The sequence below is a fragment of the Anabas testudineus genome, chromosome 17, assembly GCF_900324465.2.
Source record: "Anabas testudineus chromosome 17, fAnaTes1.2, whole genome shotgun sequence".
Taxonomy (NCBI): domain Eukaryota; kingdom Metazoa; phylum Chordata; class Actinopteri; order Anabantiformes; family Anabantidae; genus Anabas; species Anabas testudineus.
This window is the reverse complement of record NC_046626.1, coordinates 17,432,848-17,458,779: the sequence shown is the minus strand read 5'-3', so window position 1 is coordinate 17,458,779 and position 25,932 is coordinate 17,432,848. Positions and strand designations below refer to the sequence as shown.

Here is a 25,932-nt window from a genome sequence, read left to right as displayed (position 1 = left end):
TTTTGAAAGTTACTAGACGGAAGGATTGATTGCGCATGCGCCATAGGTGTGCACGTTAACTTCTGCTCGGACGCGTGTTTCGTCAAAACAATCATAGGAATCTTGTTTATGAAGCTTTATCCCTCTATTTATAAGGTTGATTTTCACTCGTTTTATTATGTATGTGTGTTTGGACTTTTGTTCATGTCACTAAAGCCAAGCGACACATTTTAGCTGACGTTTTAAGAAAGCTAATTGGCTAGCTTAGCTCTCTGTAGCTGTAAGTGGCAGCATGGCAGCTGTACTGGAGCTGATAGCTGGGAGCTACGAGCAAGTCACCTTTGGTTACCGTGTAAAAACCGATGAGAAAGTAAGTTGGTGGATTTTGTCTTGTAGTTGTGTCTGAAAGTAGTCTGTATTGTGATTTCTGTCATCTGGTACTTTAAAACTAAACTGACTCAGGAACTGATGGGGAGCAGCAACCTTTAGTGATTTATTGTACGGTTCAATGTTGTTTAGTAAGATGATGGACAGTTGAAACTCGTCTTACAATACAGTTAAATTGTCACTCTTCAGGGACTCACTGTAAATAAAATTATTTTCCCTCAATCTCATCTCTTCACATAGGAGTGGACAGCCAAGGCAGACTTCACTCATCATGCCCACACAGCATCCATATCGACTGTGGCAGCCAGTGAGAGGTTTGTTGTCACAGGAAGCAAAGATGAGACCATACAGCTGTATGATATGAAGAAGAGAACTGAGCACGGTGCTTTACTGCATCATGAAGGTGAGTGTGTATCTTCTGTTTTAGATCAAGATATTTGTACTGATGAGGAGCGACCCTATGCCTGCTAAAGGTTTCTTGGTGTTTAAAGATCTCTGTAGCCTGTAGCAACATGTGTGTACCAGTGTGTGTCCTCTGTGAACTTCTGCAACGCTCTTATGTTGCACAGGTACCATCACCTGCCTAGAGTTTTATGGGACATCTCACTTGCTGAGCAGAGGAGAGGACGGACTCCTCTGTGTGTGGAGCACGAAGAAGTGGGAGTGTCTAAAATCCATCAAAGCTCATAAGTAAGAGAGAGCTGCTGCAGAAGCACTGAGATGGTTGTGTGATTGTCATTTGCAGCTTTCTTAATCCTCTTGTTTTGTTCAGAGGCCACGTCATGTCGCTGTCCGTCCATCCCTCTGGGAAACTTGCACTTTCAGTTGGGACAGATAAGACTCTCAGGTAATAATCACAGCTCTGCTCTGAAGTCAGTGTTTGACTTAAGAAGAAACTAGAAGTGACTCTTGTCTCTTTTATTCTTCTAGAACTTGGAATCTAATTAATGGAAGATCAGCTTTCATCAAAAACATAAATCAGAGTAAGTTTCATTGTAAAATTTGTGCATTGAGGGTATTTTGTTAGAAATCTTTACATGTCTGAAATAAAGTGAACTAGAGCTGCAACCATTAGTTCATTTATTTAAAAAAATATCTGCCACTGTTTTGATATTTTATCATTTTGACTTAATTGTAAAGGTGCAGTGTGTGAAGTTTAATGGACTATAGTATTTATACTTATGTTTCCATTATTTTGTTCATCTAAAAGTATGAATCACGGTGTTTTCTTTAACTTAGAATGAGACTTAATTATCCATATATTCCTCTTTACATTCTGCAACCTTACAGCCAGATGTCACTAAATCCTTGTAGAAAAGAGTCCCATAATTCTGTGGTTGCAGCTCTAATTCTTTCCTTTTTTTGTTTCTTTAGTCTTGTTGAAAGTACTTTTTTTTTTGGTTGATCACACAAAATAAAACATTTGTAGCGGTCACATTTGGCATATTTCACTATTTTCAGGAAATATGCCAAAGGAGACGACTACTTGATAATCACATAAAGGTTGATTTGTGCTTCTGCATTGAATCCATGATTTAATCTAAAAAAAAAAAACTCTAAAGATTGAACTGAAAAATCTTTTACTTTCACTTTTACCAGATGCTCACATTGTCAGGTGGTCTCCAGAGGGGGATAAATATGTGGTGGTGGTAAATGACAAGGTGAATGTTTATGACCTGGAGACGGCGTCAATAACCGGAACAATAACAAACCCCAAAAGGATCTCGTCTGTGAAGTTCTTAAATGTGAGTTTTCAGTTGTTTGAGAAACCTGATACAGTGTTTGTGAAGACAGAGATTAATTCAGGACGTTAATATACCACCAGTACGTTTAAATACGTTTTGTAATCCTATGTGTTTTTCAGAACTCCATCTTGGCCGTGGCAGGAGATGATGAAATTGTGAGGTTATGTGACACTGGGAAACATAAATGGTTGTGTGAGTTCAAGGCTCATGAAACCAGGTGAATTCAGTGTTTTGTGTCTGTTGTGTGTCTATGCACAGGTGTTTTTTAACATAAAATGAAAGTGTTTAGTGCTGAAAATGAAAAGAAAATGCTTGGTGAAAATAAAGCAAACAAACCTTAGTTCTCTTGGGATTTCAGGGTGAAAGCTGTCGACAGCTTCAGTATGGATGATTACTGTGTGATGGTGACGGCCTCGAATGATGGATTCATCAAAATGTGGAAACTGCATCTCAAAGAGGCACGTCTTTAGTGTTGACTTTAATCACATGCACAGAAACCATTTAATTGTAACGTCATTTAAATGTTTTCAACATTTTCATCAGTGTCATCATGACCTTTTGATACACTCTCTCTCTACTTTGAGAAGCACATTAATTAAATGAGATGAATAGACAACAACACCAGCTGCTACAAGAATAAAGGTTGTTGTTACTTTCCAACTTGCTGATGATCTGGTGATGTACTCGTGCTGTCCAACAGGAGCTGGAGTCTCCAACTCTCCTCGGGGAGGTGAACACAACAGCCAGACTGACGTGCCTCGCCGTGTGGAAACCTTCATCAGTTCAGCAGGTCAAAGAGGAACCAGAAGCTCAGGCGACAACATCTGAAGGTGGCGTCATTATGCAAACATTGACTTACAGTAGTAGAAAACAGGAGTAAACTGTAAATCTACAAAAGAGGATGTTCTTGTAAAAATAATTTTGTGTTTAAACATCTTTGTCTAGACAAATACAAAGCTTCAGGGTCCCCAGTAGTTTTTCTAACACCTACCTTGTGTCTGCTTCTGTTCACAGAAGCTGCTCGAGAAATGTTGAAGAAGAAAAGAGTTAAAATTTCAACAGAAGAAGTCGTTCTAGAAGATGAGAGCAAACCTAAAAAGAAGAAAAAGGACAGTGGGAATTGAAATGAGCAGCAATATTTTTTTAAATAACTGTTGGATTTTAAATTCCAATTCACTTGTTACAATAACCACAAGGAGACGATAAACTCTAGTTGAAATCCTACAAATCCTGTTTTAATTTTTCTGAGAAATATTTAAAAAAGAAGAAAAGAACCTGAATAAAAACGTTTCTAAGATAAATTCATATGTGGCTGTGGCTAAAGTTAACAGCAGAGTATTACTTGCTAAGTAGCATTAGATTAGACTTTACTTTTTCTATCAAGAGAATAGAGGACATTTAGAAACTCATTCTCTGAGACAGCCGTTTTGCTGATTGTAGTTTTTATACTGAGGAAGTCTCATCTTGCTTAGTTCTTGCATCATGTTTCTCCACCATCGTTCAGTGAAACACCCCTTTCTCATAATCCTCACACGTTTATAGTATTTTAGCAACAAAGCTCCAACAGCAAAGAAATATCAATAGCATCTATGCAAGTATGGAACCACTCCAATAAAGTGTGTGAAATGTGAACGAAACTTTATCATTCCAACATTTCCATAACAGAAAATGGGCTCATCCTGAGGACAGCTGCATTACTCCAGATGATTTTATTGTTCAACCTGGAATGTTTTCCAGTCGGATGGTTTGAAAAACAATGACACTATTTTACAGGATCATGTTAGTTTTCAGTGTTACCGTGTTTCTCTGATTTTACACATAGAGGGAGCAGCAGCACCAACTAATTTGTGACCTAAATTAGTAAATCAAATGTTAATAATTAAAATAATTGAAAAATGTCTGAATTTGGTTTTGAAAGGCAAATATGAAACTAACAAATTATAACATTACAGAAAAACTGATAACAAATTCATACAAATTTAAAGTATTGAAGATTTGTAAGAAAATTTAAAGCAAAATAACAAAAGAACACAATAAATGACATGATACTGGAAAAAATGTAAGAAATTACTTCTGTTTTGATTTAATCAATGAATCTTTTTTGATTAAATCTGTTCCTTTATAGGTTGTAGGTCAACACAGTCTTGTTTAGGGTGATGGATACTATGACCAAGCCAAATTTTAAAATAAAGGTAAAATCAGTCAAATAATCCACGATAGACCATAATGTACTCATATTTGAGTTTTATTAAAAACTTTTCCTTAGGAGGTTACATGAAACTTTCAGTGTAGTAGTGTTTATAGAGATGTGTAATAGTACCAAACAAAATCTGAAGTATTTTTAATGAAGAATTGTGAAGGAAATGGTCATGACAATAGTGTCATCACCAAAAAAAAAAAGACTGCAGTGAAAGTTATAGGAACCTTTAAAGGAAAAGATCTGGATCTGGTTTAGGACGGTGGACAAGTCCCACCTATGTCACTTTGGCAGGAATCACTTGCGGCACTCAGGGACATGCTCGCACACATCACAAGACTGAATCACCATTGTGTTGACTGCTGTTTGTCTCTGCACTTGATAGTGACGTGTTATTGCTGTTATTATCATTGTTGCTACAGTTAATATTATTAATGTTAGAACTGGATGCTGGTTGTACTCTTTTGAGCTAGGTGTTTGTCTCCCTCTCTTTGTCCCCCTCTGTCTCTCAATGGATTTCTTCTTCCCGATGTCATTGGTATATTACAAGATGACTGTACCAGGATTCATCAGAATCAGAATAACTTTATTGTCATTGTATGTTGTACAACGAAATTAGAGTGCAATCATTTCGGAATTAAATTGTCATAAATATATAAAAACTAAAAACTACTAAATAAGAAAAAACACCAGTATGTTACACAAACATACTCCAGCTATTCCACGGTTCCCTTAATAAATTAAACCTTTTTTTAGCAACGTTTAAGGCAACCGTGGTTCTTGGATGAAAACTGTTTTTAATCTGTTCTTGTTTTAATTGTCCTGTATCTTCTGCCTGTAGGCAGCAGTTCAAACAGAAAATGTTCAGGGTGTGATGGGTCCTACAGAATGTTCAGTGCTTTTTTTAGGCAGCGGGAGCTGTACAGTTCTTCCAGGGATGGGAGAGGGCAGCCGATGATCTTCTGGGCTCTCGTGGTGACGCTTTCCTATCCGCAGCTGTGCAACTGGCAAACCAGGCACAGACACAGTATGATAAGATACTCTCTACTGAGCAACTGTGGAAGGACATTAGCAGTTTCTCATTCAGGTTGTTTTTCTTTAGAAGACTGAGAAAGTACAGTCTCTGCTGGGCCTTCTTCACCAGAGCAATGGTGTTGGCGCCCCAGGTCAGATCCTACTCATTGGTGACTCACAGGAACTTGAAAGCAGCCACCCTCTCCACACGATCCCCACCGATAAACAGTGGCTGAATGTATGTTTTGTTCCTCCTGTAGTCCACCACCAGTTCCTTGGTCTTTGTTGTGTTGAGGATCAGATTGTTTTTTCCACACCAGACACAGAGCCGCTCTACCTCGTCCCGGTAAGCAGACTCAGAGATAAGCCCCACCACTGTGGTGTCATCTGCAAACTTAATAATGATATTGCTGGGGTGGGTGAAGGTGCAGTCTTCTGTGTAGAGGGTGTAGAGCAGGGGGCTCAGCACACAGCCCTGTGGGGAGCCTGTACTGAGGGTGAGAGCTGTCGACATGTGGGACCCTACTCTAACCCTCCGGGGGCGGGCTGTCAGGAAGTCCAAAATCCAGAAGCATGTGGAGGTGGAGAGTCCGAGGGCCTGTAGTTTGGACACAAGTCTGTGAGGAAGGATGCTGTTAAAGGCTGGAACTGAAATCCACAGACAGCAGCATGTAGCTCCCGGCTGCTCCAGGAGGGACAAAGCAGCGTGGAGAGTGGTGGTGATGGTGTCTTCTGTGGACTCGTTGCCCTGTATGCAAACTGATAGCTGTCCAGTGTTGATGGAAGGCATGAGGTAATGTGACTACGTACCAGTTTCTCAAAGCATTTCATGATAATCGGGGTCAGGGCAACAGGTCTACAGTCCTTAAGGCTGCTGATTGTGGATGTTTTGGGCAGGGGGACGATAGTCAAGGACTTGAGGCAGGGTGGGACAATGGACTGGTGTAAGGACCGATTGAAGAGCTTGGTAAAGACCCCCGCCAGCTGGCCTATGACCCGACCAGTAATGCCATCAGGTCCGTCAGCCTTACTCGGGTTCACAGACCTCAGCGTGCACCTCACCTCATGTTCCTCCACACTGAGGGAGGGGCCACTGTGGGCTGATGCCTGTAGTACAGCTGTCTCTGGTGGCTCCACCTCAAAGCGGACGAAGAAGAGTTTAAGCTCCTCTGCCAGTTAAAAGTCCCCATCGACAGCAGCGAGGTTTGGTCTTTAGTTGGTTAAATGCTGGATCCCTTGCCAAACCTGCTGTGTGTGTTTGCGCTGAGGTTGTCCTCAATCCTCTGCTTGTAGTCCAGTTTGGCCCATCGGATGCCTCTCTTCAGGTTGGCTCTGGCAGAGCTGTACAGGTTCATGTCAGTGGACCTGAAGGCTGTGTTCCTCTCCAGCAGCAGTCGCTGGACCTCTCTGGTCATCCAGGGTTTTTGATTGGGATACACTCGGATGCACTTGTCCACAGTAACAGCATCTGTGCAGTGTTTGATATAGCACAGGACGGCTGCTGTGTGCTCCTCCAGGTCTGGGTGGTCAAAAATCTCCCAGTTGGTTTCTCTCAAAGCAATCCTGCAGCTAGTGGGAGGCACCTTCGGGCCAAGTTTTAATAGTCATTGTTCTGGTAAGAGCCTTATTCCTGAGGGGGGTATATGCTGGTGCTAGGAGCAGGGACCTGTGGTCTGACCGGCCCAGGTGTGGGAGCTGTATAGCTCTGTAGCCATGTTTTATGTTGGAGTAGACCTTATCTAGTGTCTTATCACCTCTGCTGGCAAATTTCACATGCTGATAGAACATAGGGAACACAGTTTTTAATTCAGCATGATTTAAAATCCCTGGCAATAATATGCACAGCCTCAGGGTACTTGTCTTGGTTGCTGCTAATCGTGCTATGCAGGAGTCCCAGTGCCAAGTTAGCATTGGCATCTGGTGGTGGATACACAGGACATCCTCGATTCTTAGATCTCTGAATACGACAGAACAGGTTTGGAGAGACAGTGAATACTGACACAACACAGACAGACAGAGTCACAGTTTTAGATGTAATATTGCAATTTATTTATTTTGGTAAGGACACGTTTGGTCTTGAGGTGATTAACATAACCCATGATCATAATAATCTGATACAACATGTTGTTGCCACAGTGAAAGAAAATATTTGCTCAGTTGATTTATTATCATTTAACATTTAGGACACAGACGCTTGAGCCATCACAATACTGTATTTTCCTCTTAATTTTCTCTTGTTCTCTACGTATTTCCTCTTCTTTCTCTTTCAACAGGCGTTCTTTCTCCTCTTCAATTGCCCTCTCAGCCTCTTGGAACATTTTGTTGGTGTAGTGACTCCCTCCATTCTTCTTCACTATGGTTCTGATCTTCTGGAGCAGCTCAGTGACCTGAGACTGATCCTTTAGCTGATTATTAAAAACATGGTATTGATTGTTACATCTGGCCACAATTTCTTGAAGATCAGAGCTTTCATCCAAGAACTCTTCAATAGTGGTTCCTTTAAGAAGGTCACCACCAGTAAAGAGAACCATGCTGTATCTGTCTGCAGCCTGACCAAAGATGTGTTGAATCTTCTGCACTGTCTGCTTTTCCTCTTCAGTGAATCTGCCCAGTCTGACGACCACCAGGAAGATATGGGGTCCAGGAGCAGCGTATGAGATGCACTGGTTTATAATTTTTGTTGTTTGTTCCTCTGTAAACCTGTGAGTATGAAGATCTGAGTGTGAACCAGAAGTGGTGAGAGGTGGTATGACGTTACGGCCAAGATGGCCGACAAACGACGAGCACGTGGAGCAGATAGAGGCAGATGGAGAAGGTAAGTACTGGGAATGGAGGCTGGCAACAGTGGAGTGCTTCCAAGAGAGCAATAACAGTTTGCAGAAACACGATGGGAAAACTGTCCAAATACAGAGTACCCTAAGAAATGGAACAAGAGATGCTCTCTGTGAATTTGTCTCATGTTCCAGGGGATCCAACAAACAAATGTGAAGAGACTGGACGGACGGACAAACCAGAATCATGGAGGGGACTAATGGGCATGTAGAAACAACAAACCAGCACTGAACAGAAGACTGAGGGGAGCTTATAAAACAAAAGAGACACACAGGTGAAAAGAGTCAGTTAATTAGGAGTCCGGTGAGTGGAGAGTGGAGGAAGGGAGACGAGGGAAACTCCAGAGGGAGACAAAAAACCCAACATCCTGGGGATGAGGCCAGAACCATGACAGAACTGTGATAAATTAACACTTCACAGAACAAATGTGTAGTTTTAATGTCACATCTTTATTTGTAGTTCAGTTTACTACATGAACACAGTTTTGTTGTAACTCATGAAATAGAGGTTAATTAAATCATAATAAAATAATGTTTGGATTTACAATTAGTTCCACAGTAAATCTGATCTAACACCAATCACAGAGAATTACTACTGTACCAGAAACAACACAAGATGCAGTGGTTAAAAAACACATATGATGTATGTCAATCAATGTAGGATATAACATGAGTTATGATATGCTTCTTATGAACTTCTTATCCTAAACACACACTTAGGACCATTGTTGGTCATATTGAATAAACATCATGTAAAAACAGCATTAGATGGTTTCATCATACAACATTATGATGAGTTATTCAACCTCACTAACCTACACTGTGGCTGAACTTTAACAAATACCATCTTCATCATTCACTTCTGATTATAGTTCTGTGGAGTCAACATATGTTTCTGTGATTGGAGGGTTTCTCTGAAGATGACTACCTGAATTTAGAACCACTTATCTGAACCAGCCTATAACTTGCCCTGTCACTGAATCAATGACTTCGCCTAACGTTTGGAAAAGTGCCCCTCTCCTCCTCATTGCAAGTACCATCAAATCATGCAGTCTTTGTTTTTCCTCTCTTAGGTTTTGCATCTCCCTTTCTCTCTCCTCTCTCTCCCTCCTTCTCTCCGCTTCTCTCTCCTCTTTCTCCCTCTTTCTTTCCTCATTCATCTCCTCCCTCTCCCTCTTTCTCTCCTCCTCTCTCTCTCTTCTCTCCCTCTCTCTTTCAGCCTGGATCTGTTCATTAATTCTCTTCATCTCTTCTTCATATTGTTCCTTTATTTTCCTCTTAATTTTCTCTTGTTCTCTATGTATTTCCTCTTCTTTCTCTTTCAGGATGCGTTCTTTCTCCTCTTCAATTGCCCTCTCAGCCTCTTGGAACATTTCATTGGTGTAGTGACTCCCTCCATTCTTCTTCACTATGATTCTGATCTTCTGGAGCAGCTCAGTGACCTGAGACTGATCCTTTAGCTGATTATTAAAAACATGGTATTGATTGTTGCATCTGGCCACAATTTCTTGAAGATCAGAGCTTTCATCCAAGAACTCTTCAATAGTGGTTCCTTGAAGAAGGTCACCACCAGTAAAGAGAACCATGCTGTATCTGTCTGCAGCCTGACCAAAGATGTGTTGAATCTTCTGCACTGTCTGCTTTTCCTCTTCAGTGAATCTGCCCAGTCTGACGACCACCAGGAAGATATGGGGTCCAGGAGCAGCGTATGAGATGCACTGAGTTATATCTTTAGTAGTTTTTTCCTCCTTAAACCTGGTGTCAAACAGACCTGGGGTGTCAATGACAGCAACCTTCTGACCATGTACCACAGCTCTGTGCTTAGAACAGTCTACAGTGATAGACCTAGGACTGAACCTTGACTGAAAGTACTGTCGACCCAGAATAGTGTTTCCACTGGCACTCTTTCCAATTCCAGTTTTCCCCACCATCACAATCCTCAGCTCTTCATTATTTATGAATACTGTGGAGAATAATGAAGGGAATAAAAAAAATCATTCATGAACCCTTTTCTACACTTTTTTTTAGAAGTAGAGAAGTGAAATATAAAATACAACATATGTCATTATACATCTACCCAGTACAAGTCTGCAGTATTTGTTTCTATGAACTACAGTAGTAAACAACATTAATTAGATTCAGCAGTGATCGTTGTCAAACCACTGTAAATTAATTCTCCTTTAAAACTTACACACAGTGACATGACTTACCTTTGTTAGCCTCCATGTTTGGGTTGTAGAAGTTCCCGGTAATATTTGGATTAAAGAATAAAGAGTAGAAACTGCAGCTGTAAAGTCAAAGTGTTCCAAGTGAGTCTACTGCAGCTTTTTATATTGACTCCATGCACCAAGACACATCCCACAGCTCATAATGAAACTGAAACTAAACCTGCAGCACATCAGATCTGCATTATTTCAGTTCAAAGCAGGAAATTAAAACCACACCATACAATAAAAAAAGTACAAAGTTATATAAATCCCTGAGGATGAAAGTTTTGATATTTTAACAACAAAGGGGATCACTTGGATATCAGTGGTATGTCATTATTATCATTCAAAACAAAAACCAATACTCTAACAAGTGGAACAAGAGATGCTCTCTGTGAATTTGTCTCAACATAATCACCATGATAACCAGTCAAGACACAAGACCCTACTTTAGGAAAAACAGTTTTGTCATGTGACTTTAAATTTGTGACTGAAGTTCTGATGTAATTAAATAAAAAGCATGTATCTATTTAAAGGAACATATAAATGCAGTAATGTGTGTTTAATGGTCTACTGCATGTTTTTAGTGCTCAGGATCGTATAGTTTATTATTTATTAGTTTCTCTTTTGTTTGTTGTTGTTATTCAGTCTTACCGTTGTTCACTAGACCAGTTTTACTACTGTGAATTCCCAGTGGAAATCCACACCTAAAACCACAAAGTGTTTCCAAGAAATGGCAGCAGTTCTTTTAAGCTCCATGTAAAACTGTGTACTTTGCACAGTATCACAGAACTGACGTGTGTTAATGAGTTAGAGAATCGCAGTGTACAAAAATGCTAAATAATTCTTTTTCACTGACCAACTTCATTTTATCTTGGAAATAAAAGCAAATGTACAGTTTGACACCTGTCACTTACAGCTGTGTTAAAGTATAACAGCCAGAGTCAGTGAGAGGTTACTTCATGTATTTCTTAGATACAAAGAACAGAGTAAATTATTATTATTATTATTATTATTATTATTATTGATACACTTTATCTATCATGTTTTCACATTGAGACCAGACAACAAGAATAAAAGAAAGTAAAGAAAATATGTTGTGTTAAACTTTCTATACATTACTGTTAAGAAATAAATTGCTCAATATTTCATCAACTGAAACCTTATCTGCCAGTTCCCTTTTCTTATCAGGACAGTGGAGATTAGATACTGAAGGCCAGCAGAGTCTGATGTGAAGGGAGCGGTTAGGGGGGCGACATTGTGTATATATGCTGCATTATTGAGTTGTGTAGTTAGTCAGACATGTAATCTTAATGTGCAGGTACTGGGTCTTTGCAAGTAAAACTTTTAAAAGACTTCAATGAGTCGGTCATCCTTGAGCAATTGAGATTTTTTTCTAACAACTGTACATTCTACAATAACACATACCTTTACTGTTTAGAATAATTTGGTAAATATAAATTTAAATTTTAGGTGAATCCCCATAATGACAGTGCTGTAAAAACATGTCATTTGATCCATGTACTAGGTGAAATAGACTTTTCCCTGCCTTCCTCTGTCTCCATGCTCTCTAATGTGAAGACAATATCAGAGAATGAGGGACATTTATCTATTCATTCATCTGAAAATGTTGATATGAGGCTGAAATGATCCTGTAAATTTTCACCACAACCCATGAACCGAACTGTCTTCATTAGTTTTATTTCTTTACATAGAAAGGCCAACAGCAAGTGTGTTAAAAACATGTATATCCCTGCATGTTTTAAAGAAAGAAAAATGTCCAGCATTAGAGTGACGTGTATGGACAACAACAGGTTACAAAAGCACTAATTGTGTCTCTAAACTCAAAACCTCCATTACATCTTACATCACTTATTTTAAACCATGTTGTCAGTTGTTGGCATAAGTGTGAACCTCACATCGTACAACAGTTACACCTTTGGTAACAAACCATAGTAAATTGTGTATTAAAGATCTGATCTTTAAGAGCACCCTGTTCAAAACAAGCAAGCAGAAATGTGGCTCCACTTCATCAGGTTGAGTGAGGAGGCTGGACGGGTCGAGAGTAGAACAGTGATGTTAGGATTTCAGGCTGTTGTGCTGCTTAAAACAACAATAACAACAACAATACATGAACCATCATTGATCAAATCAACAACATGAAGAGTGACAGGTTCAGCTCAGATTCACCCACAATGTCAACACAGCCTCTTCTACAGCTTTTCAGCTTTTATCATCAAAATCTGTTTCTTAATTAAATGATTCTGAAGACATCGTATTTGTTTGTTTAGCAGTTTAGCAGTAAGACACTTCCACCATATCTCTACAATGTCACTGTTTGTTTGCTTTTTGATGGACCCGCCTATAACACATGGCTGTTCTCCTGTAAACAGCAGCTCCTGTGTAGAAGAGACTGACAGAAACACTGACAACCTGCCTCATGAAGAACACCATAGTTTCTTACCCTATATGATGTGTGGTGCAGGGTGTCATCAGTGTGTGTGTGGAAGCATAAACAGTATATGAGTGGTGATGTTTGAGGTGTTTCATTATTAATTAATATTAATTAATTAAGTACATACAATCATGTGCATGTGAATTGTAGGTCAGTGTTTCCAATCTACATTATCCGGTATGGAGAAGATGTTATTGTGATGTTAATCATTGGAATAACAATACAGTAATAAAGCAACACTAAAGCAAAACTCAAACATTATTTGCGCTGCACGTGTTACAAGGTAAATTAGAAGTAATAGTACAAACTTGGTAATTTCACAGCGAGACACAGACACATTGATAGGATTATAATAATCAGTTAATGATAGAAATCTACTGTTGGTAATTTAACAAGGTGATGTAGAGAAATTAGTTACTAATGAACATTTTACAATCAACTGACTGTTCCACCAAAATATGCTGTTACCCGTCTTTACAACTATTGTTAAAGTTGTCACCACATATGTACTAATCCCACTAGTCACCTTTGGTTACCGTGTGAAAACCAATGAGAAAGTAAGTTGGTGGGTTTTGTTTTCTACTTGTGTCTGAAAGTAGTCTGTATTGTGATTTCTGTTGTTTGACTCTTTCAGACTAAACTGACTCAGGGACTGATTCCCAAGATATGGGAATTGATGAGGAGTGATCCTATACCCACTAGAGTTTCTTGCTGTTTTCAAATTCACTTGTTACAATATCCACAAGGAGGAGACAAACCCCAATTTGAAAGTTTTCAAATTCTGTTTTCAGTTTTTATTTTATATTTAGTTGTATTTGTGATAAATATGATGTGTATATATTTTCTGTCCACATCAAAAAGAAGAAAAATGAGATGGGCAACAATAAAAAAGGTGTTTTAAACCAGTGATTAATTTTAACGTGTATTTGCTCCTGATACCACAGGGAGGTGACAAACTGCATTTTTAAAGTGTACTGCCATGTAACAAAACTACAATCATGGAAATGTTGGAGCTGTAAAGAAAATTTAATATTTAAGATCCAACTGCAGCAAAAGTCAGCACACAGTTCATCAGTGGTTCCATATTTTTATTTTTCTGCCTAGGTTTTTGATGACATTTTAATCCTTAATGACTGCAGCCTTGCATAAATTGCTGTAGACATGGTGTGTCTTTTTTTTTTCTAGTGGGACCTGTGTGAGAAATATCTGTGTAAATAGGTGTTTCAATGACCGATAATAAGGAAATATGATGCCCGAACAAGCAAGGAGGGACTTTCTCAGTATTAAAAATACTGTCAGTTTTAAGATGACTCATTTCTCTAAGAACTGAGAATAGGTCCTTAAAAGTAAACTGTCTAATTCTATTTAGTTATACTCTCCTGTTACCTTGAGCCACAGCCATACATGTATTTATTTTGTAAACTTTATTTATTCTGGGTAACTTTATTGAGAAGTCACTTATTTGATTTCTTACTAAAAAACAGAGAACCTCAAATATTTCTTTAACTTATATATCATAACTTTATGTTTCTCTCATTTTTTGTCCTAAAATGTTCTGACCTGTGTTATTCAACTTTAGGACTTTAGTTCAGTATGCTTTTATTTTGGAATTCTGTCCTGGATGACCCCGGAAGTGTTAACTTCAGGAAGTTGCTAGGTGCTAAGCTAAAGTTGTTTATAAGTTCATGTTTCGTTCGTGTTTTCTGACACATTTTCTTTTCGTCGGTGTTTTGAACCTCACAGACCTGTAACCTGTCGCCTGGTTGTGGTACAGTGGAGCTGTTAAACCTTATTTACTTGTTATAACAGCAGGTTGTTCGTGGACATGGTTCTGGACCTGTTCGGCTTCAGTTACTCTGCTCTGGTGTCAGCAGGAGGAATCATTGGTTATGTTAAAGCAGGTAATAATAATAATAATTAGGAATAATTACACACTGACAGACTATAACTCTGATTAATTAAAACTGATTTATTGTTAGTAAGTTAAAATCAGTCAGTCTATATTACTGTAACGTAGGTAACTTTACTCGAGTTACTTTATTCTTCTTTTCAAGTACTACAAATACTTTAAGTAGGGTACAACTTCACATACTTTACATTTAATTAAATATTATAGTTTTCTTACTCAGTTACATTTATTTGATAACTTTGTTACTAGTTTCTTTTTTAGAATGAGAATAATAATTTAAAATTACAGTAATTCAAGTTTTAGTAGTCAAATAACTTTTCAATACAGTACTGTAGTGTAAAGGAGTATTTTTACACTACATTACTGTCATTTAAAACTGAATTTCAAACTTTAAATTTTTTTTTTTTATTCCATTATTCCAGTATTTTTACTAATTAAAAACAAAAACTCACAGCCCAAATAAGAGTATAAATAAGAAAGAAAAAAAAAATTAGAAAAAATATGTATTGATTATTCATCTCAAGATGCTTCATCTTTGTCCTGTGACCCTTTGCAGGAGGTAAGTAGTTTGGGAACCACTGGATTAAACAATAAAATGCTGTCTACAAGTTATTATTAATAATCTAAGACTACATGTTATTTAAAACTAACTTATGTCATTCTGTAAATTAGATTTTGAGTGCTTCTACCTGTAATGTCGCATATTCACTTTGTTGTAATTGTGTTTTCGTTTCATCCACAGGCAGCGTCATCTCTCTGGTTGCAGGACTTGTGTTTGGCCTGTTGGCTGCAGTCGGTGCTTATCTGACATCTCAAAATCCCAGGAATGTCTGGCTTTCACTAGGTGAGCAGGTTTAGTTTGTTAAACTGTGGCAGAGCCAGTTCATCCTTCACAAACACCTGGGAACAATTCTCTCCCTCTGCTGTGGACATTCAGGCACCTCAGGAACTCTGGCTGTAGTGATGGGACTGAGATTTCTTAACTCCTGGAAGTTCATGCCTGCTGGTTTAATGACTGTAGTGAGGTAAAACATCATGGTTAAACATTTTAAACATTTAGTGGCATTAATGGGATTATAATCTGTTGTATTCTGCTTTATACGTCTCATCTCTTTTCAGTGGACTGATGCTGGCAAAGATCATCACTGGAATGATAAAGAGGCCTCACAGATCCTGAAAATACTAAATGTATGTCTGTAAACATTCCCCGCCGTGTTGTTTAATAGACTTCTGTAAAAACTGTTTAATAATGTTTTTATACGTTCTTTGGACAACAAAATAGAAACTACAAAGACTGTAAAGTGTAAAACACTTTGACAGAAACATACAGAAACAGGTTTTTGTATTTAAATAAGATAAAGTTATATCTGTAGTTTCTCTGATGCTTTGAAATAAAACATTCACTCAGTTAAATAAAAAAATAACTTGTTTATTTCATCTTCTAGTCTTTGATAAGAAAAGAAAATAAATACTGATGGTGGGTCGTGCCACACTTACAACAATTTTTAAAATTTAATGGAAAAAGTAGCAGCAGCAGTAGAAACAATAGAGATGGAACAGAAACACTGTTGGCAGTATCAAACATGTCTCCTTTAAGTATGTATTTCCTGGCAAGAGTGCAGTGGGAACTTTTCCCATGAGTCACTGGTGGAGCAGAGCAGACAGCTGTGCTACCGGTTGCCTCCATATTTGGCGGTCCAGTCGACTCGTCCGTGCACGGGCTGGATGTTTGTGCTCCGTAGGAAACTGTTTTTCCCCATAGAGCTGGTGCTGGATCCAGGGATTTGAGGAGTCCTGGTCCTCCAGCCTTCGTACTCTGGACATTTGGGAAAGAACGTGTTTGTAAAGTGAAGAAACTGATGGAAATCTGTGTTGTGTTTTTATACTTCTAATATTTTATTACCTTCATTTGAGGGTGATAGTTTGTTTGTTGGTGGTTTGATTTTAGAGTTGGTTCTTAGATCAGCAGCAGATGATAGATCAACTAGAAGATCAGAAGAGAGATCTCTGGTCAGGTTCAATTCTGATTGAAAAAAGTCATATCTCACACTTTTGTCTTTCCACTGAACCACCAGGGGGCGCTTTGCTCCTCTACTGTAGTGTGATGAAACATGAAGTAGAAAAAGAAATGTATTGGAAGAAAGGTGGTGCTCCTCAATACAGGCAGGACTGTCAGTGATCTGTTTGAGTCTGACATTTAAACAACTTAAAACCAAGTATGACATATGAGAAACATCTTTTTGGCTTCATGCAACTTCGACACTTCACTAAACAATCTAAATTTTCCAAAACAAGCCAATAGTTCCCACAGACTAATTTCCGTTTGTCCACATGCCAAGTCTTTATTTTAGAACTGTTTAAGTGTTGTAATTTTTCTCTGCTGTGATTTAAAATAGTTTTTATTCTATTGAAAATGTGAAATAATTAAAATGATTTTTTCCTATGTTTGGGAGCATCAACAGTAAAGATACAGGTGTAAAGATACAGAAAGGGACACGAAGTGATGCAGCAATAGTGCTTGGTCCAAATGTAACTAGAAGTGTTGTAGTTAAACAGATTTAACCTAAACCACTTGACAACAGGATGCCCTGAAAGTTACAGAATACTTAAACAAAGTGCAACTCCAAACCTAAACAGTGTAACTCAGGCCTGGTTGATACCAAGCAGCACTGACCAAACTAAGTCAACTTGACTCTGCTGCAGAGAAAATAAAAAGCTCTTTGTGGTGACTCACTTGCCGAGGCGCCTCCTATCGGTGCCAGTGTAACTCTCTGACGTGCTGCTCCAGCCTCGGTCCTCTGAAAAGGTGGCGTGAACGTCTTGGCTGGGTTGTTGGATTTGTTGCTCATGAAGGAGTCTGAGAAGGACAAAGAAATCCAACACAGGGAACTAACGACCTGATTGAAACTACAATAACTACAAAGGGTTAAAATGTATTTAAAAGTACAAAAGAAATATCAGAAAAATATAATTAAAGTCAGCTGGGTTTAAATGACGCTGGTTAATATTTACTACTATTTAGCTAATTTACTGATAAACAGTTTATTGTATGTAATAACTAATATGTAGAATCTGATCACCATCATTAAATATACATATATATAATAGTATGATAGTTAGCTAGTGCTGATGTGCAGATCATTTAAAGTCTTGATACACCACTAAGTGGAGACCAATGGAGAAAGAGAAGAAGAGGAGTGAGTGGAGGGGAAACAAAAATAATAATAGAAACTGGCAGCAGATCAGTTGAAACAGTTTGAATAGACACTCAGTTTAATATTGCTCTGGCTGCTTAATTCTCTCTTAAAAGAACATAGAGTAACTAACATAATCATAATGAAGTTATGTATATGCTTCTTAATACAACAGTGAAACCTTTACAGCAGATTTGAAAATCAAAAAATTAATCCAGGGTTTTAAACTAGCCTCTGTAATTTGGTAAATAAATAATAATTTTTTACTAAATGATTCCTCTAATTCCTCTGAGTTTGAATGAAAAACCTGTCCCTAAATGACATTCCTTAATTTCTGTTTACAATTGTTGTGCATCAGAGTAAGATAAAAAATGTAATGAAGTCGAATGAATAAAATAAAAGTTATTGTCCTGCTCTGTGGCTGTAACTTTGTCGCAAAATCACGCTGCAGACAACTCCTGTGAAACTGTAATGTATATTCTCAAATCCTTCTTACCTTTTTTAAGAGGAATCTCCAGCCCCTGTCCTCTGGTTAAGCAGGAGTTGGACCACAGGTTCCTGTCAGTCACCCGGCCTCCTGCTGAAGAGCTGCTTATTGGATTTACGCCTGAGAAGGACAAACAGCTCATAGTGAACTCCCTACTAAAAAAGCTGCACACTGTGGCTTTAACAGAACTGAGTTAGCTGTGTTTTTTTCTTCAGTCACTGGTTTTAGTTCCAGATACTGTAACATCAGTGTTGGTGTTGGTCAGTTTTAAGTCGTTTCTTTAGGAAACCGAGGAAATAAAATTATATTTATTTTATCAGATGTACAAAAGCTTTTGGAACAAACCTTTAGGCTGGACAAAAAGAGGGGTGTGGAGATAAAGTAATAGTTGACTCACCAGGCAGGTATCTGGACTGGCGGAGGTAGTGCTGCTTGGCAGAGAAGGTGGTGGAGTCAGCTCTGTTCACCCCAGTGTTTCCTGGTGATTTTCCTACTGTGTTGTTCTTTAACTCTGTCAATCTACATAAAATCGTATTATTGTATTTTGTCAAAGCCGTAACAAAAACAGTTCTACATGAAAATGAAGAGGCCTAACCGACAGCTGGGTCCATCAGGTGTTCGGTCCTTCAGAAGACTGATAGTGGGTTTTTTGGAGATGGAAACTCCAACGTCTGCATCGCCCCCATCATCCCAGCTGCTGACCGACTTGAAGGATGTCTGGCCCCATCGTCGACGTCCTGTCCTGACTGCAGAAACACTGTTTTCTGCTCCTGTGGCTGCTCCTCGCTGATGTAGACACTAGTGAAGAGATATGTCAATGCATCTCATGAACCAGTGTTAAGTATTAAACATTCATTTGCTCGTCTTTCTGAAATAATTTAAAATGGTCAAAAAACTTAAACTGATTTCATGAACCTAGTATTAATGGCATAGATATTATATTAAGGCCTTTGTATGACAGACATTAATATTACTGTATGTCATAGAGAGTCAGTACCTCAGTGATTCCTCCAGAATGCCCACTCATTGGTTTCCTGTTTTTCACCAGGCTCAGAGGTTCCTGCTGCCCTTCTGTCCGTGTCTTGGGAGCCACTGCTTGTTTTGTGCTTTGCTCTATGTTTTCCTGAGGAAGAGGGATCTGCTTTAGAGGCTGGTGGGGAGACTGGCTGTAGGTCTGCGACTCTGTCTGACTCATATTTGCTTCGCTGGACTGCAGTTCTGTCTTATAGAGGGGCTGAGGAGTTGGCTCTGTAGGTGCCTCAGACATCTCTGCCTGAGCCTTGTGCTGCTCTGAGTGCTTCAACGGCGCACCAAGCGCCTGGCCGACATGGAAATATGGATACCGTAGAGACTGGAATACAAATAGTGCAAACAAAAAGAAAAATGTTGTTAATTTCAAGCTCAAGAATTTAAATCCACAATTATAGGAAGAATATACAGAAAACTGTACTGTATACTGACTAAACATTGAGACTCGTTGCTTCAGTGGTAGTTTCTGTCTCACTCCTTGACTGAAGTTAGTGGACATTAACTTTCTTAGTGCACCCAAGTTTTGGTATTAAAGTAATTCCCAAGGTAAGCTGATTGATTCTAACTTGTCGCAGCCTGTGCTAATAATAAATGGACTCAGCGTACTCAACAGAGCTTAGAATAAAAAGATTCACCAAAGAATGCGTGTTACTTTGTAAACAGTGACACCTCACTATCTGTCAGTTGTCTTCGCTCTGATCTTTGTTTGGTTTTATAACATATATGTTAACACTGGAGTGTTATGTTTATATATGTGTTATGTATGTGTTGGGTTTTAAATGTACCTGAGCAGCACTCGGCCTTTTCTCTGGGTCCCACTGCAGCATGTCCTTCATCAGTGTGATTGCCTCATCGCTGGCATTGGGGATCAGGGATTTGAGGCTGGTGGGGACACACTTTGGGAAGCGGAAGTTCATCGAGGCGGCGAGGTTGTAGCCCTCAGGCCAGTCTGACTGATGGATGAATCATGAATCATCAGTGAGTTTGTGTGCACTCCTGTGTCATGTACACAATCAGTTTATTTTACCTAATAAAATGTAAATGTCTGAAAGCCAAAGCATCACAGAAGCAGAGTGAGTGCCGTCATAATCCAACACACATCAAGGGAATTCAATTAGTTTGCTTTCATTCAGCATCAAAGCAGAAGTCCACATTAACACCTGTAGCAGCCACCTTTTCCTCACCTTCTTCAATGTTCCCAGCACCTGACAGATCTTAAAGATCTCGTCCACTTCGCTGTTGCCTGGGAACAGAGGTCTGAGAGTGTAGAGCTCTGCCATGATGCAGCCCACGGCCCAGATGTCAATGGGTGAGCTGTAGGAGTTGGATTTAAGGAGAACTTCTGGGGCTCTGTACCTGTAACAGCATAAGAGGATAGATTTGCATTTAGAATAAAGATTAAATTCAGGTCAGACTTGTGCAAGAAGTGTTTAATCAGCAGCAATTAATTGTACATTCATCTAATAATATCCTGTAAACACATTAGACTCACCATCTTGTGGAGACATAATCTGTATAAGGTGGCTGGGATCTGATTTCTCTTGCTAGTCCAAAATCTGCAATCTTAACCAGCTCTGGGCCCATGCAAAGCAAGTTCTCTGGTTTCATATCCCGATGAAAATACCCTGAAAAACAGGTCTGCCTTATTTTTGAAACTAAATATGTGTTACATCTCTCAACTACTACTGTCATTATCACCACCAACATTTATACTACAATCAAGACCAGATTCTATTTATTAAATTAACTATTTTAATAGTTTTTTTTAATTTAAAACACAGAGCAAAAACAGACTTTTCTGACAAATAAGATGCTTTAACATGAGAAAGCACAGTCAATAAAAGCCTTTAAAGCAAACAAAGCAGAGTAGAGAATGATAGGAGGAGTGTCTTACCATGCCTGTGCACAAATGCTAAGCCAGACAAAACCTGGAACAGAATGTTCCTTATCTCATTTTCAGAAAACATCTTATCATCTCTGGCAGCAGTAAAGTGGTGAAAGACAAAAGAAAGAAAGAAGGGATAAAGAAAAGAACACTAAGCAAACAATTGTGCCTTATTGAAGTTGGAACAACACCAACACCCACAAGCACTAAAAACGGTGTTGATGATTTTAATTTTTTTTTCTGAGAAGCAAAACTTTGTTCTGTCAAGTTTTGGTACCATTCACACCTCCTCTTCTCACAGGAGCACAAGAGAAGTGACTCGATTTTGGTTGGAGAAAATCCTGCAATGCCTGATGTCTTATCAACTGTCCAGCATCCATATACTTTTTAAAATGTAGATATGTTGTTAACTTAACCGAGATAACGCCGACAGCTTGATAACACAGCATTTTACAGGAGAGAAGAGACAGTTTGTTTCTTTGTGTACTGAACGGCTTTGCTGAAGTCACCTACCATGTTTATGAATAAAGGACAATCCCTGTAATATCTGAAATGTCATGTTTCTGACGACTGACTCAGGGAGCAACTTGTTTCTGCAAAAACGAAGACCGACACGATGACTCAGCTGACCCAAATAATTCTCACATTCCCAGTGGTAATAAAAACACACTGCAGTATGAGGTGTGGTATGTTCTTACCTTTCTTTCATGAGCTGATAGAGGTTTTCTTTCATGTACTCAAAGACAAAGTAGAGGTAGTCATTCTCTCTGATGACTTCTTTCAGTTTTACCACATTGGCATGGTTTAGCTTCTTCAGCGACTAATAACACAAGATATTAAAGAAACAGTGATTAAAAATCACATTATGCTCTCAGAAAATAAGCTTAAATGCCTGAGCATACTGTACTGTGTTAAAGGAGCTCTTAAAGTCCACCCCAGAAGCATATGTAAATGAAATTACATGCTAATACTATTTTAAGTTAAAAATAATTTGTCATTTTACCCATTATAACACTTATGACAGGCTTGGGTATTGTGTTATAAACTTGCTCACAGAAGCAGATCTGCTGGCTTAAAATTTAAACGATAAAGTGGTTGACTGCTTGATGTAACTGATGGTACAGTGTATAATGAATTTAGCTGATGTAGTCAGCGGTGATCCCTTTGTGTGACTATACTGATTCTTACCTTTACTTCTCTCAGATTCAAACACTCATCCCAAGAATAAAACTTTCTCTTCATCCTGTTGAAAAACAAAATAATTTCTTAATTAGTTATTTTTAATATTCATGTTATTTTTTAATAAAGCTAATCTCTTTCCCCACAGTGACACTTTTTGTTTGTCTTTGGTCTAATGTAAATACTCTTCATCTACTTCTTTCTAGTCACCCTCACGACACAAACAAGCCTCAATCAAAAACATATCTTAACGTATCCATGTATTCACAGCATATTTCAACTAAAGACACATCTAAAGAATTACATCCTGTAGACACATATTGGAGCCAGTATGTGAAACTAATGTAAAATGCTTCTCAAGAACTACAGCTACTGTGGATGAATACATCTTCAAACACTAGGCAACATTAAAAATCTCGTTACAAAATACAACACAATATGAAGCTTATTCTGTGCTGGACAACTGTTAAAGTGCTTGTGACTTTGTTGCAGTGAATCTGGGATACACACAGAAACTGCTGCATCACTGCTTAGTTCTTGTAAAAATAACATAATAGGTAGCTGTTTTTAATTAACTATATATTCTATTTTTTATAGTTCTTAGAACTGGCAAGTTTCCTAATGCTTCCCATACTCCTGTAGCAACACTATCCCGTGTACTTTCACTCCTTTCACTGTCTTCAGCAGTATCAGTTTGCACTATAACCTTACATTTACAAACACTGCCTGGTGGAGCCACATGAAACATTCATTATTAATGTTTTGAACAGGCCAATTGCTAAACAGCTCATCCTTAGATATATTGGGCTAGTAAGGAAATCTAAAAGTATACTATATTTACTAAATAATGGTAAAGGAGACCTTTGCTTTGTGTACTGATCTTTCTTCTTTATGTTCATGTGCTCAAAGCACCTGATCAAGCACCTCACAGCAGCCACTGAGGGTTTAATCAGCTTAATGGTTCCAGACAAAACAACACAGTATGTCCCTGGCATGTTTGCTGGAGCCACACTCACCTCTTTATGGCCACCAGCTCCCCAGTTTCATTGCTCTTGCCCAGGAGTACGCTGCCATAGGTGCCATCCCCCAGCTGCTTCAGAGTGGTGTAGCGGTTCATCGTCCACAGAGAGCCCTGTCCCTCCTTCACCGAGGAGCCTTGACAGTCCAACAGTTGGTCATTGTAAACACAGTAACATCCCACCACAGACTTGACAGCCCTCTGCAGTGTGTTATCTTGCTGGCTGCTCAAAGGTAGAAAGAGAAATCAAGCATGAATATACTTTACCTTATTCTCTGCAGACTGGTAAAGAAGAGTGGATGTTTATTTGGTGAGAGGTAATGGAAAAGTGACACTGTCTCGATCCTCTCTGTTGTACTATCTCACCTATCCTGAGCTTAGCTTTAAAGTGGACAGAGGAAGTCCCTGCGATGAGAAGTGGATTAAAGTTGACGTTATCTTAAGAATGTGTGCCAGGAAACAGACTCATAGGAGAGGATGGAGATGTGGCCACTAAATCAACTAAGTTTAAAAATAAGTCCTCTGTGATATAATGTTTGATAATGTTGTTGATTTTTTACCTGTCTGTTTTAAATGGTGGCACAGAACTGGTTGTTGATATTTATAGTCACATCCTGGGAGTCTTTCTTTAGTTTATCATTTGATCAATAAAATATCAGAATACAGTGAAAATGTACAAATTCACAAACTGGCAAACAGCAAGTTTAGGTAATTTTCAATTTATTACCATGGAAGACTAGCAAAATCAGCAAATTTTTTTGTGTGTTTTTTATATATAAGCCATCAGAATAAGTTCTTACAATGATATTACTTCTCCTGTTCGTTTTCTGTAGTACATGCATTTATTTGGCTGCTAGTACATTTGATTAGTCTACTGATTAATCTCCCTGTGCTCTTATCACAAGCTAATAAGTGATCTGTAAACACTTATAAATTGAATAATTGATATTGATACTCATTATTTTCAATAGTGAATTATAAAGGATCCTTTCTTAAACAGTGGTAGCTTTAGAATAAGGGTTATAGTTTGTGATATTATTGATATCTAATTGATATAAATTAAATAGCGTACAATAAACAATATAAAAAAGGTTTTCAATGATGATTAATGTTGAACAAGACGGAAAAAATGTAAAAAAAAAACCCTTTTTGTACACTGTCTAATCACTTCATCACATTATTTCAATTAACTGTATGATTTATTTTAGCTAATGTTTGTTAGCAGACAACCAGCAAAGCCTAAAAATACCGTTAGCTAGAGACCTAATTAGCTAACTTAACATCCAACTGCACGTTTAAACATTTTACTGTATTTACTATGTCAAACATAACATAAATAAAACGTAAACTGTAAAATATATTTACCACAGGAGACATTAAAATGCTGCTAAAGATAAAACGGAGCGGGACTGAGTCAGCTGCTTCCTGTCTCCTAGGCAACGCCGAGACCTTCAAAATAAAATAAAATAAAATAAAATAAAATAAAATAAAATAAAATAAAATAAAATAAAATAATAAAATAAAATAAAAAATGTTTTATAAGTTTTATAAAATATAATTTTAAATAAGATGATGCTTTTAAAAACAATATATTCAACAATATATAAAGTGCACCTACATACAGTATAACATAGAATGTGAATACAAATATCTACAAATAACTATGATTTTTACTGTCCTGAATTTGCATTGCAGTGCTAATATAGTATATATACACGTTTTAAAAAGTGCAAATTATGAATTAAAATTAATATTTGTCCCATTTAAATGTATATTAAAGGATGTTCTAGTAAAATGTGTTTTTGTGTTATTGTAGAACAGTACATTTATTTAAGTACTGCACTGGGATTTCCATTTTCTACTGCTTTACACTTCAACTTTTTATATAAAATATCACACTTCATTCCATTACATTCATTTCATAAATGGAGTCATTTTTAGGAACCTGATTGATAACATAACTGATCCCCAATTTGAAACATTTGTGGTAGCTATAATTCAAATGATCTGAGATTCAAAACATCATCATTAAAACTGTGTAAAAACTAAATAAAGTTAGATCCATCTTTCTCAAGTCAAGCATCTAAGTAAGGAACACATTAAAGCATCAATCATAATCTAATAATGTCATATCAACTGATATAAAATGAGACATTCTACATAGAGAGTGTATAGAAGTATTTTTGATTTTAATGACTATACTTCATTAAGTAATTGACCTGAGAACTTCCTGCTCCACTGTGTGGGGTCACTGATACTGAAATCTCTCTACATGTTTGACAAGTCCTCCATCTAGTGGTATATTTTCAGCCCTGCATCAGATTGTGACTAAAGCCTCTATAAGGCAATGAAACTTTATTTGACTCTTACACTTATACATCACATATTATAAAACCCTGATTACGGAATATCTAAT

The 25,932-nt window shown here is 38.0% G+C and overlaps 3 protein-coding genes across 5 annotated transcripts; 2 read left to right on the top strand and 1 right to left on the bottom strand.

The window, feature by feature from the left end:
• Positions 1-43: 43 nt before the first annotated feature.
• pak1ip1 (PAK1 interacting protein 1) lies at positions 44-3,709 on the top strand. The gene is made up of 10 exons (XM_026374575.1): positions 44-349; positions 607-769; positions 936-1,056; positions 1,139-1,213; positions 1,297-1,349; positions 1,966-2,111; positions 2,231-2,328; positions 2,470-2,569; positions 2,812-2,941; positions 3,126-3,709. Exons 1-10 carry the CDS (start codon positions 272-274, stop codon positions 3,233-3,235), a joined length of 1,074 nt encoding a protein of 357 aa, XP_026230360.1. The 5' UTR covers positions 44-271; the 3' UTR covers positions 3,236-3,709.
• A 10,740-nt stretch (positions 3,710-14,449) lies between these two features.
• On the top strand, positions 14,450-16,137 carry LOC113171837 (transmembrane protein 14C-like). Its single transcript, XM_026374576.1, has 4 exons — positions 14,450-14,716; positions 15,467-15,568; positions 15,662-15,749; positions 15,844-16,137. Exons 1-4 carry the CDS (start codon positions 14,641-14,643, stop codon positions 15,899-15,901), a joined length of 324 nt encoding a protein of 107 aa, XP_026230361.1. The 5' UTR covers positions 14,450-14,640; the 3' UTR covers positions 15,902-16,137.
• Positions 16,138-16,164: 27 nt separating this feature from the next.
• LOC113171835 (serine/threonine-protein kinase MAK-like) lies at positions 16,165-24,947 on the bottom strand. 3 transcript variants are annotated; one of them, XM_026374571.2, is made up of 15 exons: positions 24,882-24,947; positions 23,515-23,739; positions 22,508-22,562; positions 22,018-22,139; positions 21,833-21,912; positions 20,927-21,059; positions 20,619-20,790; positions 20,220-20,387; positions 19,403-19,756; positions 19,001-19,203; positions 18,803-18,924; positions 18,415-18,525; positions 17,459-17,581; positions 16,628-16,708; positions 16,165-16,540 (listed from the first exon to the last, which is right to left on the bottom strand). In XM_026374571.2, exons 2-15 carry the CDS (start codon positions 23,613-23,615, stop codon positions 16,395-16,397), a joined length of 1,971 nt encoding a protein of 656 aa, XP_026230356.1. In that variant the 5' UTR covers positions 23,616-23,739; positions 24,882-24,947; the 3' UTR covers positions 16,165-16,394. The 3 variants fall into 3 exon arrangements, with proteins under 3 accessions (XP_026230356.1, XP_026230359.1, XP_026230357.1); XM_026374574.1 differs by lacking the exons at positions 21,833-21,912; positions 22,508-22,562; positions 23,515-23,739; positions 24,882-24,947 and having other exon boundaries at positions 16,167-16,540; positions 22,018-22,104; XM_026374572.1 differs by lacking the exons at positions 21,833-21,912; positions 22,018-22,139; positions 22,508-22,562; positions 23,515-23,739; positions 24,882-24,947 and adding an exon at positions 21,329-21,822 and having other exon boundaries at positions 16,270-16,540.
• Between the last annotated feature and the right edge of the window lie 985 nt (positions 24,948-25,932).

Bases quoted from the DNA above. Each gene is read 5' to 3' on its own strand.
- pak1ip1 (XM_026374575.1), top strand. From the start codon at position 272: ATGGCAGCTGTACTGGAGCTGATAGCTGGGAGCTACGAGCAAGTCACC. The intron at 350-606 runs GTAAGTTGGTGG...CTCTTCACATAG, and splicing joins GTGTAAAAACCGATGAGAAA to GAGTGGACAGCCAAGGCAGA. The intron at 1,057-1,138 runs GTAAGAGAGAGC...TGTTTTGTTCAG, and splicing joins AAATCCATCAAAGCTCATAA to AGGCCACGTCATGTCGCTGT.
- LOC113171835 (XM_026374571.2), bottom strand. From the start codon at position 23,615: ATGAACCGCTACACCACTCTGAAGCAGCTGGGGGATGGCACCTATGGC. The intron at 21,913-22,017 runs GTAAGAACATAC...TCGTTTTTGCAG, and splicing joins TATCAGCTCATGAAAGAAAG to AAACAAGTTGCTCCCTGAGT. The intron at 21,060-21,832 runs GTAGGTGACTTC...CCTGTTTTTCAG, and splicing joins GTCCTTTATTCATAAACATG to GGTATTTTCATCGGGATATG.
- LOC113171837 (XM_026374576.1), top strand. From the start codon at position 14,641: ATGGTTCTGGACCTGTTCGGCTTCAGTTACTCTGCTCTGGTGTCAGCA. The intron at 14,717-15,466 runs GTAATAATAATA...TTTCATCCACAG, and splicing joins CATTGGTTATGTTAAAGCAG to GCAGCGTCATCTCTCTGGTT. The intron at 15,569-15,661 runs GTGAGCAGGTTT...GTGGACATTCAG, and splicing joins GAATGTCTGGCTTTCACTAG to GCACCTCAGGAACTCTGGCT.